The following is a 20,536-nucleotide window of genomic DNA, read 5'->3' as shown; positions in this document are numbered from 1 at the left end:
AACACGTATTCTGAACTGGGTCAACCAGACTGTCTATACAGAAAAATGGAAATTGATTTCCATATGTGTCTAAATATCTAACTTGGAAACTGAAGCAACTATAGTCTTCCATATGGACTAAGTAGCAGGGAAAGCTGATTTGCAGGGAGATAAGGATTAAGCAGATGTCAGACAGAAAGAAATATAAGAGAGACAGGGACACATGCCGCCTGGGTTCTTCAGATCTTCACCTTTCCTGGTTCCAACCCCTTCCTGATAACAGCTGCAGACCAGCCTGTGGACTCTGAAAATACCTCTGTACTCTTGTGATAAGCACACTCATCTTTTTAGATCACCCTAACTAAAACTTTTTTCAAAGAATCCTGACCAACACAGTTAACTGTGAAATGTCTATATAACATCTAAGAGGAGAGGCAGTTTGAAATATGAATCTGAATACAGAGCAAGGGTTGGGGGAGGACATATGATTTTGGTAAGGGAGTAACTGAAGTCACTAGAGTAGATTAAGTCATGAGTAACAGCTTAAAGTGAAGGAAAACAGGAGGAAAGGGTAAAGAAAGGAAAGACAGATCTCTTATGAACTTTAATATGTAAGATATGGATCAAAGGAACAAGAAACTAAGAAAGAATGCTTCTGTAGAAACCAAGACATAAAAGTATTCAGGCTGTACTTATAGAAAATTCAATCACCACTGGCTTAAACAGGTACTGATTAATTTATCTCAAACAAGAAGATGTCCAGAACTGGTACCACAGATCAACAAGTCCATCAGGGTCTCAGGTTGTTCCTCTCTCTTATACCACCATCTGAAGCATCTAGCCTTCACCTCTATGGTCACACATGGATGTTACATCTTCCAGGTAGGAAGGAAAAAGAAAGGCCACAAAGTGATGGCCAGTAAGGGTTTTGTCATCAGGAAAACAAAAGCTTTATGTCTCATTCATTACACCTCTGTCATTTGGCCATTCCTAACTGGAGAAGGACTAGAAGAAAGAAGACTGTGGTTTGAAGAGTTGAGTCAGCCAATTAGCTTTCAGCCAAAGAGTTTAATCAACAAAAACTACAGAGGGGTCAAGAATAACTAAAGACAAATGATGGGGTTGTTACCAAAAGGGTGTGGTGGGGTGGGGAGGCATCAGGTCTGGCTGCTCAATGCTCAGAAGCCAAGAAATAGGCCAGCTTGGTGGAAAGGAAAGTTTGTTTTATTTCAGACGCTGGCAACTGGACTGGGGGAGGGTGGTGGACACATATGTGCAAAGGCTGACTATCCTCCCCACTCCCGACAAGTAGTGGGTGAGAGCTTTTATAGAGAGATAAGTGTCTAAGGCAGAAACAGCACAGTCATCTCTAACAGTTATCTTCAAATCGGTCATCAGTGGTCTGACTAGCATCATCTTGGTTGTTTTAGATACAGTTAATCTTTAGTTCCAGGTTCATTTGTTCCCATTTCTTTGCAGCCAGTTCTTGAGTTGTGGCAGCTCAGGTCCTGGGTACAGTCTAGGCACCATGTAGCTAACTTCTCCCACCTGGTGTTTTAGTATCTATAAGACAGCTCACAGGATATGGCTCATAATATTATCTATAGCCCTTGAGAAAGAAATAAAGATCCTCGACTATGCTTAAGGACTACAGTTAGTCTCCTTTAACTGTATTCCTTTGTTTCAGCATTTCTCACTTCTCTGATTAAACTTATTCCTTGGCTAAAGTTTTCCACAGACAACAGGCAGGCAGAGGACATGATGGGGCAGGCGCAAGGACCACAGAGTCCTGCTCCATTTCAGGGAGAGGAAGATTTGGTAGTTGGAAAGTCCCTGGCAACCTTATCAAAAGCAATATCAGGTACATACTGGGCATGGAGAGGGCTGAAGACTAACTGGTGGGTAAGAAATGGGAATAGATAGTTCTTTTTCTTTTTTTTTTTTTTTTAATTTTATTTTATTTTAAACTTTACATAACTGTATTAGTTTTGCCAAATATCAAAATGAAGTTCTTTTTTAACATTTGAAAAGGAGAAAAATGGACAAAACAAAAATCTAAAGAAAAGACACAATAGAAAGATGTTTTGCTTGGTTTCAGGATTGTGATTATTTGAGTATGTCCTTTGGAAGTACAAACAATTGGAAAGGGGGAGATTTGAGGGATAAATGGTATGAAATAAAGACTACTTTCAAAAAAAAGGTTTTAAAAAGAGGATTAAACATATCCTTGAAAACAAAACTTAATCCTCCTAGATAAGAAAGGAAGTAAAACTGAATAACGAAAGTATAAGTTTGGATGTGGACAAGAAAAAAGTTGAATTGTTAAAATTCTATTTTAACAAAAATTCACTTTAAAACTGCTTAACTTTTAAAAGATAAACCTTGAATTCATTATTAACCAGTTTGAAGAAAGGCATGAGAATCTCGCCAGAATTCAGGTGTGCTTTGTTTACTCAGATTCCTGACCAGAAACAAGGTAAATAGAGACCACTATGGGATTTTTTTCCGACATGTATGTAGAACAGAGACTGAGAAGAATGGGAGCTTTTATGAACATCTCACCATTTCATTTTCTTTCCTTCTCTCCTTCCCCAAACTAAAGGGCCCTAGAGACGATGGAGGCGATTGGCATTTTTCTTACTCTTTTGTGAGAAAGAGAAGGTGGTGGCGTGAGCAACGGCCAAAGTCCTTGCTTGAAGCATCCAGAACTTGCTCTGCAAATTTATTTCAACTTTGCTCTCAACTCCTTCACCTTAGAATACCTGGGAGGTGGCAGTCAACAAGGATGGAGAGCAGAAAGCGGCGAAGAGATATCTGGTTCAGCAACAGTGGTCACAGAGCTGGTCAAACCCGATGAAAGTGGAACCCACATTTTCAAAAATCAGAGCCGGAATCTGACAAGCCCTCCCTGACGCCTGTAAAAGAAAATGATTTTCACTTTTCATTGGCTGACCCTCCCAGAATTGAGACCTTGTTTCATTTTCATTGGTCATTGCTGCTGTCACGTCCTTTCACCACACCCAAAGCGCCCAGTGAGCTTTAGGGAAAACTGATTTACAGAGGTCGGGGGCGGGAATCCGCGAGCAGCTAGACTATTCCGCGCCCCCCGGCCCCCGCCCGCCCCCGCTTCCTCCTCACGGCCCTGCCCCGCCCCCTGGCCTGAAGCCACGCCCCTTCCACGGCCGGGCCCCGCCTCTCCATCCAGAGAGGGCGGGGACCTGGTGGCGGCCGCAGCCGCAGGAATATGCTGGAAGCCGGCTGGCGGGCGCCGGGGAGGTGCTGAACGGACAGTTCCCGCCGCTTTATTTGCCCGGCGGCGGGTAGGAGGGTGGGGCGGCCTTAGAGTCCGCTGGGCACGTGAGCGATGGAGACCATCTGGATCTACCAGTTCCGCCTCATCGTCATCGGGGACTCCACCGTGGGAAAGTCGTGCCTCCTGCACCGCTTCACTCAGGGCCGCTTTCCTGGGCTACGCTCCCCAGCCTGCGACCCCACCGTCGGCGTGGACTTCTTCTCCCGCCTGCTGGAGATCGAGCCCGGCAAGAGGATAAAGCTGCAGCTCTGGGACACGGCGGGACAGGAACGGTTCAGGTAGGACCCCGGGCGCTGGGACCCCACCCCCCCAGGGACCGCGCCGCCCCCTCGGTCCACCTGGGGCCCCCTCCCTAAGCGTTGGCTGCACCGGCCCGAGTCGGGAGTAGGTCTGGCCCTTCCCTCTCGAAAGTGCAAACACTCCATTCTCGCTTCCCCTTTGCCCCTCCTCTTCCAGGGACGACTTCCTCCTCCGCAATTTCTCACTTCTTTCTTTGGCTCCCATTTCCTGCGCCCCCTTTCCGTTTTTCCTTTCCCACCTGAACCCAGGTCACCCTCACCAGCCCCTCTTACCCAGCGCTCTGGCCCTGCGGGCATTTTAATCCCCAACTCTTCGGCTCCCCTGCTGCCTTCTCCCCAAACTCAGCGTCCCTCGCTGCGCACGCCCTGACCTGGCTACCCTTCTCCAAGCTCCACTTTTCCTCCTCTGACCGAGCAGCTTCCCATCTATGCGGCCCCGGAGAACTGCATAGAAGGATTCCCAGATTCGTGATTGATCCGTTTAGCTTTACAGCAAGCAGTGCTCCAGCCCAGATTACAGTATGAGCTCATTGGGCACCGTGCAGACGGAGATGAATGCGGTAATGGTCTGAATATCTCACAGCACCGAATGTGGTCATCAGAAATACAGGGCCAGGACCCGTGAGAGTGTGTCTTGTACAGCAACCAAGGACACAGTCACAACTGAGGAGTTTTTGTTTGTTGCATTGTTATTGTTTTTTAAGGATTGAGTTGTCTTTAGAAGTTTGCCGTCACTGGTGCTTGGATGGAGAAAAGAGAGATGTACATACTGAGATTTGTTACGAACTTTTCCTTTATTTTATTTATAATAGGTACTTAACGTTCCAGGGTGATAATAGATCAGGAAATACTTTTCTACATGGAGGAGGAATACAAATAAATAGTCTCATTCTACATGCTCACCGAAACCCTGAAGGATTTCACAAAAGTGACTGCCAAATAAAAACTAAATGTAAATTGTATGCATTTCCTAGATATTTAAGATGGAATCAGATATGAAGCACATTTAAAATTTTTAGGATTCAAGAACTTTTTTTTTTAGAGGAGGGTAAGAGATCTGATATATTGTAGTGTTTGGGACTCTTTTAAGGTTCTATTATCAACTGGAACTCATTAAAGCAAACATTTGGTAGTCTTCTACTTTTTGAATCGGTACTTCTTAACCATACTTCCCAAACATGGCTCCCCCTCACCCCATCCAACACCCGTTCTGAGTGAGATCAGCCTACTTCTCTGAGAAAAAGAGAAAAAGCCTCCTTTAAAATAATTTTTCAAACTCTAATTCCTCATCTGTAAAATGGAGTCATTATGATCTCTAAGATTCATTACAGTTTTACCATTGTAAGGTTGACAGCAAATTCATTCACTTGTGATCTCAGTCAGAGATGAACGTTAGGATATTTCATGGTCGGTAAAAAGCATTTACAATAGATCTTGCTCTACCCTCTAAAGTGAAGTGAAGTTGCTCAGTCATGTCCGACTCTTTGCGACCCCATGGACTGTAGCTTGCCAGGCTCTTCCGTCCATGGGATTTTCCAGGCAAGAATACTGGAGTGGGTTACCATTTCCTTCTCCAAGGGATCTTCCTGACCCAGGGATCGAACCCAGGCTTCTCGCATTGCAGGCAGACTTCTTACCCTCTGAGCCACTAAAGTGAATATAGTAAAAACATGTTCTATAGCTTAACTTCTATACCATAACTTTATACCTTAAACTTCTAGCAACTACTAATAATTAAGAAGGCAGTGGCACCCCACTCCAGTACTCTTGCCTGGAAAATCCCATGGACGGAGGAGCCTGGTAGGCTGCAGTCCATGGGGTCGCTAAGAGTCGGACACGACTGAGCGACTTGACTTTTACTTTTCACTTTCATGCATTGGAGAAGGAAATGGCAACCCGCTCCAGTGTTCTTACCTGGAGAATCCCAGGAACGGGGAAGCCTGGTGGGCTGCCGTCTATGGGGTCACACAGAGTCGGACACGACTGAAGTGACTTAGCATAGCATTAGCATATGTAGTAAAATCTTCTTGAGTCTAAAACACTTTCCTTAAAAGTAACTCTTTTTTAAGAAATTAATTTATTTTAATTGGAGGCTAATTACTTTACGATAGTGTGGTGGTTTTTGCCATACATTGACATGAGTCAGCCATGGGTGCACATGTGTCCCCCCACCCTGAACCTCCCTCCCACCTCCCTCCCCACCCCATCCTTCTGGGTTGTCCCAGAGTATCAGCTTTGAGTGCCCTGCTTCATGCATCAGACTTGAACTGGTCATCTATTTTACATATGGTAATATACATGTTTCAGTGCTATTCTCTCAAATCATCCCCACCCTGGCCTTCTCCCACATAATGCAAAAGCCTGTTCTTTACATCTGTGTCTCTTTTGCTGCCTTGCACATAGGATTGTCATTACCATCTAAATTCCATTTATATATGTTAATATACTGTGTTGGTGTTTCTGTTTCCGACTTACTTCACTCTGTATAATAGGCTCCAGTTTCATCCTCCTCATTAGAACTAACTCAAATGTGTTCTTTTTTTTATTGCTGAGCAATACTCCATTGTGTATATGTACCATAACTTCCTTATCCATTCATCTGATGATGGACATCTATGTTGCTTCCATGTCTTATTTATTGTAAAGAGTGCTGCAATGAACATTGGGGTACACGTGTCTCTTTCAATTCTGGTTTCCTCAGTGAGTATGCCCAGCAGTGGGATTGCTGAGTCCTATGGCAGTTCTCGGAGAATGCAATGGCAGCCCACTCCCAATACTCTTGCCTGGAAAATCCCATGGATGGAGGAGCCTGGTGGGCTGCAGTCTATGGGGTCGCGAAGAGTTGGACACGACTAAGCGACTTCACTTTCACTTACTTTCATGCATTGGAGAAGGAAATGGCAACCCACTCCAGTGTTCTTGCCTGGAGAATCCCAGGGATGGGGGAGCCTGGTGGGCTGCCATCTATGGGGTTGCACAGAGTCGGACACGACTGAAGTGACTTAGCAGCAGCAGCATGGCAGTTCTATTCCCAGTTATTTAAGGAATCTCCACCCCGTTCTCCATAGTGGCTGTACCAGTTTGCATTCCCACTGACAGTGTAAGAGGGTTGCCTTTTCTCCATACCCTCTCCAGCATTTATTGTTTGTAGACTTTTTGATGGCGGCCATTCTGACCTGTGTGAGATGATACCTCATTGTGATTTTGATTTGCATTTTTCTAATAATGAGTGATTTTGAGCATCTTATCATGTTTTTATTAGCCGTCTGTCTTCTTTGGAGAAATGTCTATTTAATTCTTTGGCCCACTTTTTGATTGGGTCATTTTTCTGGTATTGAGCTTTGTGAGCTGCTTGTATATGGAGATTAATTCTTTGTCAGTTGTTTTGTTTGCTGCTATTTTTTCCCATTCTGAAGGCTGCCTTTTCACCTTGCTTATAGTTTCCTTCATTGTACAATAGCTTTTAAGTTTAACTGGGTCCCATATGTTTATTTTAGTTTTTATTTCTGTTACTCTGGGAGGTGGGTCATAGAGGATCTTGTTGTGATTTACATCAGAGAGAGTTCTGCCCTTGTTTTCCTCTAAGAGTTTTATAGTTTCTGGTCTTCCATTTAGGTCTTTAATCCATAAAAGCAGCTCTTAAACTTATTGTAAGGGATGGTTGTATTGTTAGATTTTAAAGATCTTTTCTGCTAAATACATCATTGTTTTTTAGTGCCTTTAAGAAAAATGTACATTTATTTTATAGATACTTTTTAAACTGGCTTCCCAGGTAGCCAAGTGGTAAAGAATCCACCTGCCAATTCAGGAGACAAGGTTTCGATCCCTGGGTAGGGAAGATTCCCCTGGAGTAAGAAATGGTGACTCACTCCACTATTCTGCCTGGAAAATTCCATGGGCATGGGAGGCTGGTGGGCTATAGTTCATGGGGTCACAAGGAGTCGGACATGACTGAGCACACACGCACATTTAAATCAGACAGTAACACTCATAATAATGCAAGGACATTTAGGGAACATTTACTGACAGTGAGTCATACTATATTTTGTTTGGCTCTTTACCAAAGATGTATTCCTTAAATCATATATATATCAGTAGCTGCCTCCAAATACTTGCTTTTCTCTCATTTAGCAGAACAATTTCTCCATAAAATTGCATTAAACAGTTATTGTTAAATCATTCTGTACATTCCTCTAAGAAAATACAGATACTTATTTTGAGTAAGTGCATTTGTTTCATAGAAAGGTACTATTTAGTTCATGAATGTATAGTCATGTCATTAGTTGTAATCATACTGTTTAACTGTAATCAGCAATTTGTGGGAAACATTCCATTTACATTCTATTTGGAGGTTTATTGGTGATCAGATATAAACAAAAACAAATCGGTTTTAGACAGTTTAGGAGATAGCTTAAAAGCATAAACAAATATGTTCAGTTCAGTTCAGTTCAGTCTCTCAGTCATGTCCGACTCTTTGCAACCCCATGAATCGCAGCACGCCAGGCCTCCCTGTCCATCACCAACTCCCGGAGTTCACTCAGACTCACGTCCATCAAGTCAGTGATGCCATCTAGCCATCTCATCCTCTGTCGTACCCTTCTCCTCCTGCCCCCAATCCCTCCCAGCATCAGAGTCTTTTCCAATGAGTCAACTCTTTGCATGAGGTGGCCAAAGTATTGGGAGTTTCAGCTTTAGCATCATTCCTTCCAAAGAAATCCCAGGGCTGATCTCCTTCAGAATGGGCTGGTTGGATCTACTTGCAGTCCAAGGGACTCTCAAGAGTCTTCTCCAGCAACACAGTTCAAAAGCATCAATTCTTCGGCGCTCAGCCTTCTTCACAGTCCAACTCTCACATCCATACATGACCACAGGAAAAACCATAGCCTTGACTAGACGGACCTTTGTTGGCAAAGTAATGTCTCTGCTTTTGAATATGCTATCTAGGTTGGTCATAACTTTCCTTCCAAGGAGTAAGCGTCTTTTAATTTCATGGCTGCAGTCACCAGCTCCAAAAGGAGCCCAAAAAAATAAAATCTGACACTGTTTCCACTGTTTCCCCATCTATTTCCCATGAAGTGATGGAACCGGATGCCATGATCTTCATTTTCTGAATGTTGAGCTTTAAACTTTTTCACTCTCCACTTTCACTTTCATTAAGAGGCTCTTTAGTTCTTCTTCACTTTCTGCCATAAGGGTGGTATCATCTGCATATCTGAGGTTATTGATATTTCTCCTGGCAATCTTGATTCCAGCTTGTGTTTCTTCCAGTCCAGCATTTCTCATGATGTACTCTGCATATAAGTTAAAGGACAACAAAATAGTGAGCTGATGATTATGATACAAATAGCCTTAAGTTATCTTTTTCTGGGGGGTGGGGTGGCGGGGCGGGGGTGGGCTTCCCTTGTGGTTCAGCTGGTAAAGAATCTGCCTGCAATGTGGAAGACCTGGGTTCGATCCCTTGGTTGAGAAGATCTCCTGGAGAAGGGAAAGGCTACCCACTCCAGTATTCTGGCCTGGAGAATTTCAGTCCATGGGGTTGCAAAGAGTCAGAACAGGACTGAGCAACTTTCACTTTCACTTTTCATCATTTTTTTTTACCCAAATTTATTAAATAATTAATAAAGCCTTAGTTTTTAAAGTTCAGAGCATATATTAATATGCTTGTAGCCAGTAACTAGTCACAAAAAATAAAAGAGAACAAAATCAAAGTGAAGAAAGTTTAGAAAAATGATGAATATGTGAGCATCTTTAGGAGATCAGTCCTGGGTGTTCCTTGGAAGGAATGATGCTAAAGGTGAAACTCCAGTACTTTGGCCACCTCATGCAAAGAGTTGACTCATTGAAAAGACTCTGATGCTGGGAGGGATTGGGGGCAAGAGGAGAAGGGGACAACAGAAGATGAGATGGCTGGATGGCATCACTGACTCAATGGACGTGAGTCTGAGTGAACTCCGGGAGTTGGTGATGGACAGGGAGGCCTGGCGTGCTGCGATTCATGGGGTCGCAAAGACTTGGACACGACTGAGCAACTGAACTGAACTGAATACTCAATTGTTAAAGTTTTTGTTATTAACACTGTGTTTTAGTCAGAATAAATGTTAAATTACTGTATTAAGGATACTTAAAATTACATTGCCTTATTTAACGATAGTTCATTTCTCTCTTGTTTAACAGTCTCTAGGTAAGAGGTCCATCATTCAGGACCATCATTCAGATGCCTTCTACTCTCTTACTATCCAGGCCATCATTCAGATGCCTTCTCTCTTTCTTTCCTACCACCCCTAAAACATTATCATCATATCTGTGGACAAAGCTGGGCTGTAGGCACACTGTGCCTGTTCAGGAAGAGGGGAAAGAAAGGATCTGCATCAAGGAATGTTGCTTTTAAGCAGGTGAGGCCAGTGTGGTGCAGATTACTTCGGCTCTCAGTTCATGGAGGAGAAAGGTCACAAGGCCACACTTACACAGGCCTGCCACGTGCTCTGGGAAAGGGGAAGGTGGATTCGGCGTTGCAGGTGCTGGGTGAAACTAACAGTCACCACTTCTATTTTTCAATCATCATAGTGAAAGAAGTTTAGCAGAAAAGGAAACAAAAATAAGGTTTAACAGTATTAATAGGGATGAATAAGTGTAAATATGACTAGACATATGCTATGCGATGCTATGCTAAGTCACGTCAGTCGTGTCCGACTCTGTGTGACCCCATAGACAACAGCCCACCAGGCTCCCTCGTCCCTGGGATTCTCCAGGCAAGAACACTGGAGTGGGTTGCCATTTCCTTCTCCAATACATGAAGTGAAAAGTGAAAGTAACTAGACAAATAGAGAGCGCCAAATGTAAGAACATAAATTTTGAATTTTTCTCATGAAAAGCATTTAAGGCGATCTGAAGATAAAATGAGATATAGCAACATTAGCTGTGGGGATAGAAAATCTGAAGCTTCAAGCCAGATTTGGCGTTTTATTTCCTGTTGTCTGGCCTTTGGGGTATTACAATTACAGCCAGAGGTTGTAAAGCTCAGAGAATAATGGCCTCCTAGTGCAGTGCTTCTCAGAGTGTGTTCTGCAGAACACTCAGACCATGTGATTCTTTTTAAAGGATGGGTTCTCTAATCAAATATGTTTGAAAATCCTTGTATTCCATTTCTCTCTTACAAAATTCATATCAAAGACGCCAAGAAGTCTTGAGTAAAGAAACATGTTTACCTTTGATTAAACTAGCATTTTCACCATTTATTTGAAGGGCTGTTCTTAAAATATGAAAATCTATGATTGGTAGTGTTCTAAGTATTATAATTTGGGGGAAACCCGTTTGATAAATTGCTTTAGTCACATTCTTTGAGCAGAACCAAGTAAACTTTTGAAGTTTGGAGCAATGGAAAACCTGCAAATATTAGTTAACCTTTTCCTCTAGCTCCTCTTCTACTGTGTATGTTTCTCTTCCTTATGTGTCCTACCCTTCCTTAAACTCCTTATTTTTTAATTTTCCTTTACCCTCTTCCTCTGTCAGTTTCTACTCGTAGTTTCCTCCCACCTTCTCTTCTTTCATTTCATTTTAATGTGTCTTTTTTGATCTCATTTCTTTTTAGCTTATTTCTCCTAATTTATCCCTCTGCCTCCCTTATGTCTCTGTTTTCTCCTTTGTCACTTCAAAACATTCATATGAAGTAAATATTTAAAAGTGGTTTGTTTTCTGTTCATAATTTTAAAAGTAAGCATCATGAACATTTTCTATTTTTCCTTAAGAGATCATTTAAGATTTCTAAACTAAATGGGTTTTTCTTTTGTTTTTAATTAATTATTTAGTTTCGGCTGCACTGGGTCTTCACTGGTTTGCACAGGCTTTCTCTCATTGCAGCAAGTGGGGGCTACTCTTCATTGCAGCGCACGTGCTTCTCACAGTGGTGGCTTGTCTTGTTGGCAGGAGCATAGGCTCTAGACGCGGGGGCTTCAGGAGTTGTACCACTCCAGGCCAGAAGTTGCTGCATGCAGGCTCTAGGGTGCGCAGGCTCTAGGGTGCATGGACTCAGTAGTTGTGGCCGCATGGGCCTAGTTGCTCCACAGCATGTGGAGTCTTCCCGGACCAGGGATCAAACCCATGTCCCCTGCATTGGCAGGCAGATTCTTTACCACTGCACCACCCTGGAAGTCCTGTTTTTGTTTTTTAAGGAAACTTTATTTGATCTCCACCCTCCTTACTGTGGTTCATGATTGTCAATAGAGATTTTCTGATAGTGGATTGGTGGGCTCATAATTACATAGGTAACAGAACAAAGATTGTTTGCAGTTAAGTGCTATAATCATTGCAGTCTGCTGTAGTTCCAAGTTATTAGAAACAATAGAAAGCTGGGCTCTATTTGTATTGAGTGATCAGATAATACAGTGTTTTGATTACAGTTATTTGTGTTGTAACAGAAATAAAGCCAAATTAGATTAGATATAAGGAATAAATTATAAATGATACCGATTTCATGAGAAGCAAAATCTCAATGAACATACAGGTGTTCTAACAACATGTGTTTGTGGATTTTCTATTTCCATTTATCCAGTGCTGTCAGCTCCTGACTGTGTCAGTCCCTGAGCTTCTTATTCAAATTCTTAAAAGAAAAAATATCATTGATATTTGATTGGCCAATGAGTCAGCTCCCCTAGGGTTGGGTTAAGATAATATACACATAAAATACAAAGGAATTATACAAATATTGAGATATGTTTTATGAGTCATACAAAGCAAATGACTCTGTAGGAGTCTACTTTTGGGGAAAGAGAAATTCACAGAAGAAAAAAATGAGCAGTCACCCCCAAAAGTATACCTTCTCATGTTCCAGAGTAAAATGATATGTAAAAAGAAGCCAGCATCATTTCTAACAAGTGTAGCAGAATGTAGAAAGATGACGCTTGTAGCCAAGTATATTTTTATATGCTGAAATTTATTTTCACTGTCCATTCAGAACATTCAGACCATTTTGAGTGATTGCATAGTCAGTACAATTAAGAAACTAGCCATTAAAAAAAGAAGACGCTAGCCATTAATTTCAAAAACCTGTGATTAGTTTTCTTAATTTCCTTTTTCTTCAATGAATCAATTGATTTCTCCTATGTAGCCATAACCTCAATGACATATTGGTATATGAAGGTGATTATACATCCTCTTTAGTAACTAAATATTGTAAATAAAGCAGACTAAATATTGTACTTTAGTGTTTGAAGACCCTAGGCCAGCAGTAGGCAAAATTGCAAAGTAAGTAGAATGCATTCTTAGGGCGTTTGGTGCTTGCCCACGTTTTCTTTCCTACTGTTTTTGAATAGTAAGATCTTGAACCAACTCTTCTATTTTCCCTCACATCTCAGTTGAAAAGCCATTCCTTACTTCTCCATCCTAGCTTCAGTGAGAGAAGTAGCTGGAAGACCAAGAGATACAAAAATATTAAAAGAATAAGGGTTCTTCTAGGAGTATTTCTGTTCAAAAAGAGAATGACCACCTTTTATCATCTTGAGGTAATGTTTCCCTGTTGGTGGAGTTGTGAATCTGTGGCTGAAGGGTGTTGGAGTTTCCTCTCATCATGCTGCGTCAGTGACCACCTATTCTGACATGCTGGCCCCACATTTAGCTTTCAAGGAAACGGCTAGAAAAAAAATTAGTAATGTTGTCAGTATATGAATCACTCAGTAAAGTTTTCCCATGAAGAAGAGTGCTTTTGCTTAGTCTCAGAGAAAGAGAGAGAATAAATTTCTACCTGTTGTTGGTCAGTTTCGATAGCATATAAAGATTTCTTAACAACTTAGCCTCCATAGCCATTTTACTTAAAGTTTAAAGAGCAACTTCTTGGAATGATCAGAGATTATTTATTGTGATGATTTAAAGAGCCAGTTATTCTTATCCTGAGTTAGAAGAAATCTGCATTCTTCCAGTTTGTTCTATGAGGTAGTGGAAAAGAAAGGTGAACCACTCAAATAATACTGAGGTACACACACACACACACCAGAGAACATCAGATTTTACTTTAATAAAATATTTTCATTCTTTCTGAAGTGAAATCCTACAAAACCTATACTTTATGATACTAATAAATCTGCCTCCAAACATCAGTAACTTAATCAATTCTGACAATATGTAATTCAGAGTTTATTTAAAAATTATTACCCTACACAGTCTACCTCACTTATCATGAAACAAACATCATTAAAAACCCATTGTTTTCTGAAAGGAATCACTTCATGTAATAAAGTACTATTCTGAGCTATAGGAGTTCCAGAAAAATGTGAAACAGAGGTCCAGTACACTTCAAAGTTAAAAGTATATTTTTATTTTAAGCTGTGAAAGAGTTTCAAAATAGCGATAGTAGCTCTGTATATCAGAGTCGGACACAACTGGCGTGACTTACCGTGCATGCATGCTTTGGAGAAGCCAGTGGCAGCCCACTCCAGTGTTCTTGCCTGGAGAATCCCAGGGACGGAGGAGCCTGGTAGACTGCCGTCTATGGGGTCACACAGAGTCGGACACGAATGAAGCGACTTAGCAGCAGCAGCAGCAGCAGCAGTTCTGTATATAAGCATGACTGAGAAACTGTAGATGGCTTGGTGGCATATTATTTTATTTTGGCTGAAAATCTTAGTGTTCTTTAAAACATTCTTAAAATGTACTGAATTTTGTTTTTTCTATTTCCTTCCTATGGTAATGATTCATTTTTAATTGAGGAATAATATGCTAAATAAATTTTATTTTTTACTGGGAGTAAGTCTTGAAGACCATCCACTCGTACCAGTATCTAGGATATAAATAAACCATCAAAAATGTCACAATGCCAAAAAAAATGGGTAGGGTAACAGAGACTTCTCTCCTAGGTTTATTTCCACTTCACTGGTATAATGAGTGCATTAGAGTCACCTGAGAAAGGTCTTTAGCAAGCCAGGCCCCAAAAGTTATCAGTGACTTTTCTTGGCAAAATATTATCCTTCTGTTGTGGCTCAGACCATAAAGAATCTGCCTGCAGTACAGATAGACCCGGGTTCAATATTTGGGTTGGGAAAATCCCCTGGAGAAGGGAATGGCTACCCACTCCAGTATTCTTACCTGGAGATATTTCCATGGACAGAGGAGTCTGGTGGGCTACAATGTCTAGGGTCACAAAGAGTTGGCCACAACTGAAGCTATTTAGAATGCATGCATGTGCCTATTTCTTCCCCTACTTTTTCTGTAATTGGTCAGAATCTCTGTCTAAATTATCTTCCTGTATCAAAAGTAGTTTTTCATCTGATTCTTCAGCCTTTCCAAATGTATTTCTGTTTTGTAGGACATAGTGCGATATGGCCTGAAACAGATAAGGCTAAAGGACAGCTTTAATAACAGACTCCTGCCTCAGAAATACAAAAGAATAGTGTGTGGCCTGAACTGAACCCTCTTCTCTGAGGAGAGATCAAGAGAGAATACTGCAAATGAGAGTTAATAGATACTATGAACTTCTTGGCTATAAGAGAAGACATTAAAAAAAAAAAAAAGTATAGATTCTCAAATTCTAGGCATTGCTTATCATTTTTCTTCAGAATAGCATTTTTCAAAGTAATAGGTATAATTTGAGTAAAATTTCCTTGATCAAATACTGTTAGAAATGCTGGGGTTTTGCAAGATTTCTCAGAGCTTTAGTATAATACTAATATTCTAATATACTTTGTAAACACCCAAGACATGCTTAGTGTTTCCCAACCCAGAGTCCCATTATATAGAATGGGAAAGACTAGCAATCTCTTGAAGAAATCAGAGACACCAAGGGAACATTTCATGCAAAGATGAGCACAAAAAAGGATAGAAATGGTACGGACCTAACAGAAGCAGACAATATTAAGAAGAGGTGGCAAGAATACACAGAAGAACTATACAAAAAAAATCTTCATGACCCTGATAACCACGATAGTGTGATCACTCACCTAGAGCCAGACATCCTGGAATGCGAAGTCAAATGAGCCTTAAGAAGCATTACTACAAACAAAGCTAGTGGAGGTGATGGAATTCCAGCTGAACTATTTCAAATCCTAAGATGATGCTGTGAAAATGCTGCATTCAGTATGCCAGCAAATCTGGAAAACTGAGCAGTGGCCACAGGACTGGAAGAGGTCAGTTTTCATTCCAATCCCAAAGAAAGGCAATGCCAAAGAATGTTCAAACTATCATACAAGTGCCCTCATTTCACACACTAGCAAAGTAATGCTCAAAATTCTCCAAGCCAGGTTTCAACAGTACATGAACCATGAACTTCCAGATGTTCAAGCTAGATTTTGAAAAGGCAGAGGAACCAGAGATCAAATTGCCAACATCCACTGGACCATTGAAAAAGCAAGAGAGTTCCAGAAAAACATCTACTTTTGCTTTATTGACTACAACAAAGTCTTTGACTGTGTGGATCACAACAAACTGTGGAAAATTCAAGAGATGGGAATACCAGCCCACCTGAATTGCCTCCTGAGAAATCTGTATCCAGGTCAAGAAGCAACAGTTAGATCTGGACATGGAATAACACTGGTTCCAAATAGGGAAAGGAGTACGTCAAGGCTGTATATTGTCACCCTGCTTATTTAACTTATATGCAGAGTACATCATGTGAAATGCTGGGCTAGATTAAGCACAAGCTGGAATCAAGATTGCCAGGAGAAATATCAATGACCTCAGATATGCAGATGACACCACCCTTATGGCAGAAAGCAAAGAACTAAAGAGCCTCTTGATGAAAGTGAAAGAGAAGAGTGAAAAAGTTGTCTTAGGTCATGGCATCTGGTCCCATCATTTCATGGCAAATAGATGGTGAAAAAATGGAAACAGTGACAGATTTTACTTTCTTGGGCTCCAAAATCACTGCAGATGGTGACTGCAGCCATGAAATTAAAAGATGTCTGCTCCTTGGAAGAAAAACTATGACCAACCTAGACAGTATATTCAAAAGCAGAGACATTACTTTGCCACCAAAGGTCCGTCTAGTCAAAGCTATGGTTTTTCCAGTAGTCATGTATGGATGTGAGAGTTGGACCATAAAGAAAGCTGAGCACTGAAGAATTGATGCTTTTGAAGTATGATGTTGGAGAAGACTCTTGAGAGTCCCTTGGACTGCAAGGAGATCCAACCAGTCCCTCCTAAAGGAAATCAGTCCTGAATATTCATTTAAAGGACTGATGCTGAAGCTGAAACTCCAATACTTTGGCTACCTGATGGGAAGAACTGACTCATTGGAAAAGACCCTGGTGCTGGGAAAGATTGAGGGCGGGAGGAAAAAGGAACAACAGAGGATGAGATGGTTGGATGGCATCACTGACTCAATAGACATGAGTTTGAGTAAGCTCTGGGAGTTGGTGATGGGCAGGTAAGCCTGGCGTGCTGCAGTCCATGAGGTTGTAAAGAGTCAGACACGACTGATCGACTGAACTGAACTGAACTGATTTTAGGAATCAATAGAGAGATTAGAACACTTCAGAGAAAAAGTGTAGGCAATTCCTTAAATTTTAGAATATATTTGAGAACCTCTCATGGTTTCTTCTCTCATTTGATTCTCTTTCTCTTTTTTAAAATTATTTATTATTTTAGTTTTGACTGTGCTAGGTCTTTGTTGCTGCACAGGTTTTTCTCTAATTGCAGTGAGCAGTCACTCCTCTAGTTGTGGTCCACAGGCTTCTTATTGCAGTGGATTCTCTTGTTGCAGAGCACAGGGTCTCGGGTGTGCAGACTTTGTAGCTGAGGCACCTGGGCTGAGTAGTTGCGGTTCCCAAGCTCTTGAGCACAGGCTCAGTAGTTGTGGCACACAGGCTTCCACAGCATGTGTGATCTTCCTGGGTCAGGGATTGATCCCATGTCTCTGGCACTGACAGGCGAATTCTTTAATGCTGAGCCACCAGGGAAGCCCTCTCTCTCTTTTGCTGGTGCTTCTAAATGACTTCGTCAGGTCTCCGTTTCAAAATTAAAAGGTTCCTTCACTTGTTTTAAGGGCTACAGAAAGGTTCTGGGAGTAGGAAATGAAAAATTAATGAAGCAAATATGAGATGAAATTTAAGACGTATTTGATAGGACTGGAGGATAGACTCTGAAAAGAGAATTAGAAGTAGAAGAGAAGGTATAAATAATTGTATAGGAGAGATCTATTGGAGGCAAGGTACATTAGTGAGAGTTGAATTGAAAATGAAATCCAAGAAAATGCCATGGACTGTATAGTCCACGGGGTGGCAAAGAGTCAGACACGGCTGAGTGACTTTCACTTTTTGGCTTCCCAGATAGCTAGTTGGTAAAGAATCCACCTGCAATGCAGGAGACCTCAGTTCGATCCCTGGTTTGGAAAGATCCCCTGGAGAAGGGAAAAGCTACCCCCTCCGGTATTCTGGCCTGAAGAATTCCGTGGACTGTGTAGTCCATGGGTCGCCAAGAGCTGGTCATGAGTGAGTGACGTTGACCTCAGCTCCATGTAGTTTCTACCCCGAAAAATATTTTGTTTGTGTACAACCCCACCACACTCCCATCTCTATAGATCCAAGTTAATTACTGTGTCTACTCAAACCATTATTTTTCAGCTATATTCAGAAACAAAAGGAGAAACAGCTTTACACAATAGAAGTGGTACTGATAACTGACAGCAAACACTTGTGGCTGCAACGACAATCAACTTTCCCCTGCATGCAGTACTCAGTGACTGCACGCCACACTTAGTGACAGGAATGAACCCAACCCGCTGCAACAGAAGAATTCATATGAAGTTTTTTGCCTTGATAAACACGGAAAGATACTGGGTATTAAGCAAGTTCAGTTCAGTCGCTCAGTTGCGTCCGACGCTGCGACCCCATGAATCACAGCATGCCAGGCCTCCCTGTCCATCACCAACTTCTGGAGTTCACTCAAACTCATGTCCATTGAGTCGGTGATGCCATCCAGCCATCTCATCCTCTGTCATCCCCTTCTCCTCCTGCCCCCAATCCCTCCCAGCATCAGGGTCTTTTCCAATGAGTCAACTCTTAGCATGAGGTGGCCAAAGTATTGGGAGTTTCACTTTAGCAGCAGTCCTTCCAATGAACACCCAGGACTGATCTCCTTTAGAATGGACTGGTTGGATCTCCTTGCAGTCCAAGGGACTCGCAAGAGTCTTCTCCAACACCACAGTTCAAAAGCATCAATTCTTCGGCGCTCAGCCTTCTTCACGGTCCAACTCTCACATCCATACATGACCACAGGAAAAACCATAGTCTTGACTAGAGGAACCTTTGTTGGCAAAGTAATGTCTCTGCTTTTGAATATGCTATCTAGGTCGGTCATAACTTTCCTTCCAAGGAGTAAGCGTCTTTTAATTTCATGGCTGCAATCACCATCTGCAGTGATTTTGGAGCCCAAAAAAATAAAGTCTGACACTGTTACCACTGTTTCCCCATCTATTTCCCATGAAATGATGGGACCAGATGCCATGATCTTAGTTTTATGAATGCTGAGCTTTAAGCCAGCTTTTTCACTCTCCTCTTTCATGAACAGTATGAAAAGGCAAAATGATAGGGTATTAAGCAAAGCTACAAGCAAATACTGGCTATGGTGTCCTAAAATTTCAAAAGTACTATGAACTAGCTTTCTATTTTTTTTTGAGAGAAACTGAAATCCATCGGGATAATGATTTACCTGTGGAAATCTATGCATTTATTTAAATTAACTGGGTACAAGTCACTATACAAAAATAGATGTAAAAATAAATAAGATGTAGTCTCACATTCAAGGCCCATGTTGTCTCTGTACTGGATAGAGTACAGACTATATTGCAATTCAGAAACTGGCCAAATATGGTACCTTAAATGATACAGAATTTTATTTCTCTCTCCCCTGTGTTAATGGTCCAGCATGAGCAGTTCTGGACTATTTAAGTGACTATGTCTCAGCATCAGTTTCCAGGGTTTTCCAGTCATTGCCATTCCTAACAAGCAAGAAGGAGAAAGAAGCAGCCTACGGCAAATGGCTTCTTTAAGCAGATGAACCTCAGACTGCACATGTAATTTATCATGTTCCATTGATCCAAACTTAGTGATATGCCAAAACTAACTAAGAAAACTGGGGAAATATAGTTTCTATATGAGTTGCTGTGTGCAAGCAAAAACTCATGGAGTTCTATTACTAAAAGAAGACAGGGAGAATAGACCCTGGGGGACAATTAGAGATCTTTCTCACAGACTCATAGCAAAGAAAGATAATAAATAATTGGAATAAAGGCTGGTAAGTACTAAAATAAATTCTGGTGGCAGAACAAAGGGGAAAATTGTCTTCTGTGTGTAGGGTGAGGGCGTGTTTCAGAGGATGTATCTGAAAGAATGTGGTCCTTGATGCTGAGACATGAAGGGTATGTCAGTAGTAAGAGAAATAACAATAGGAAGCAATAACGATAAACTGGAAGAAGTGGCTTCCAGTAATGACAGCAGATTGAATAATTATGCCTTTTTTAGCTTTTTTTCTGAAACCTCACCAAAGTGACAGTTTTGGTTTTTAACCATAGATCCTAGCAAGAATAGGTAACAAGACAACAGCAAAAAAAAATCTGATGGAGGAATGATCATGAATTAGCAATTTAAAGAAAATTAGCTTCTAAGCTGGGGGTGGGAAAAGCGAAAAACCAAACCAGTATATATTATTGAGTTCTCTAAAGACCCAGTAAATGGTGACACCAAATACTTCTGAATTAGGGATACTTCTGAATAAGGATCATTGATTGTCAATCTGTTTAAGAAAGATTGGGTCCTCACATCTCCTCCACCATTCCATGCAACAGTTGACTTCCTCTTCCCGCATATCAGCAAAAGACTAGAAATTTATTCTTTGAAAAAGTTAAACATAGAATCTCTTACTGAAATGATCAGGCATAATTGAGGTTGGGATCCCTTATTAAAAGTAAGGACTTTATGTGAATGTGTACATGTTGTATGCTAAGACTGTCTAGCCTTCTTCCCTG

General features: G+C 41.4%; 1 protein-coding gene across 1 annotated transcript in view; it reads left to right on the top strand.

Moving 5' to 3' along the window:
* Nucleotides 1–3,165: 3,165 nt before the first annotated feature.
* Nucleotides 3,166–20,536, top strand: part of RAB39A (RAB39A, member RAS oncogene family) — a 37,213-nt gene continuing 19,842 nt past the window's right edge. The window contains exon 1 of the mRNA XM_006053332.4: nucleotides 3,166–3,570. Within this exon, the coding sequence (XP_006053394.1) occupies nucleotides 3,344–3,570 (227 nt within the window). The 5' untranslated portion in view covers nucleotides 3,166–3,343. The remainder of the gene's footprint in view (nucleotides 3,571–20,536) is intronic.

Source organism: Bubalus bubalis, chromosome 16 (genome assembly GCF_019923935.1).
Source record: "Bubalus bubalis isolate 160015118507 breed Murrah chromosome 16, NDDB_SH_1, whole genome shotgun sequence".
NCBI lineage: Eukaryota > Metazoa > Chordata > Mammalia > Artiodactyla > Bovidae > Bubalus > Bubalus bubalis.
This window is presented reverse-complemented; position numbering and strand designations above follow the sequence as displayed.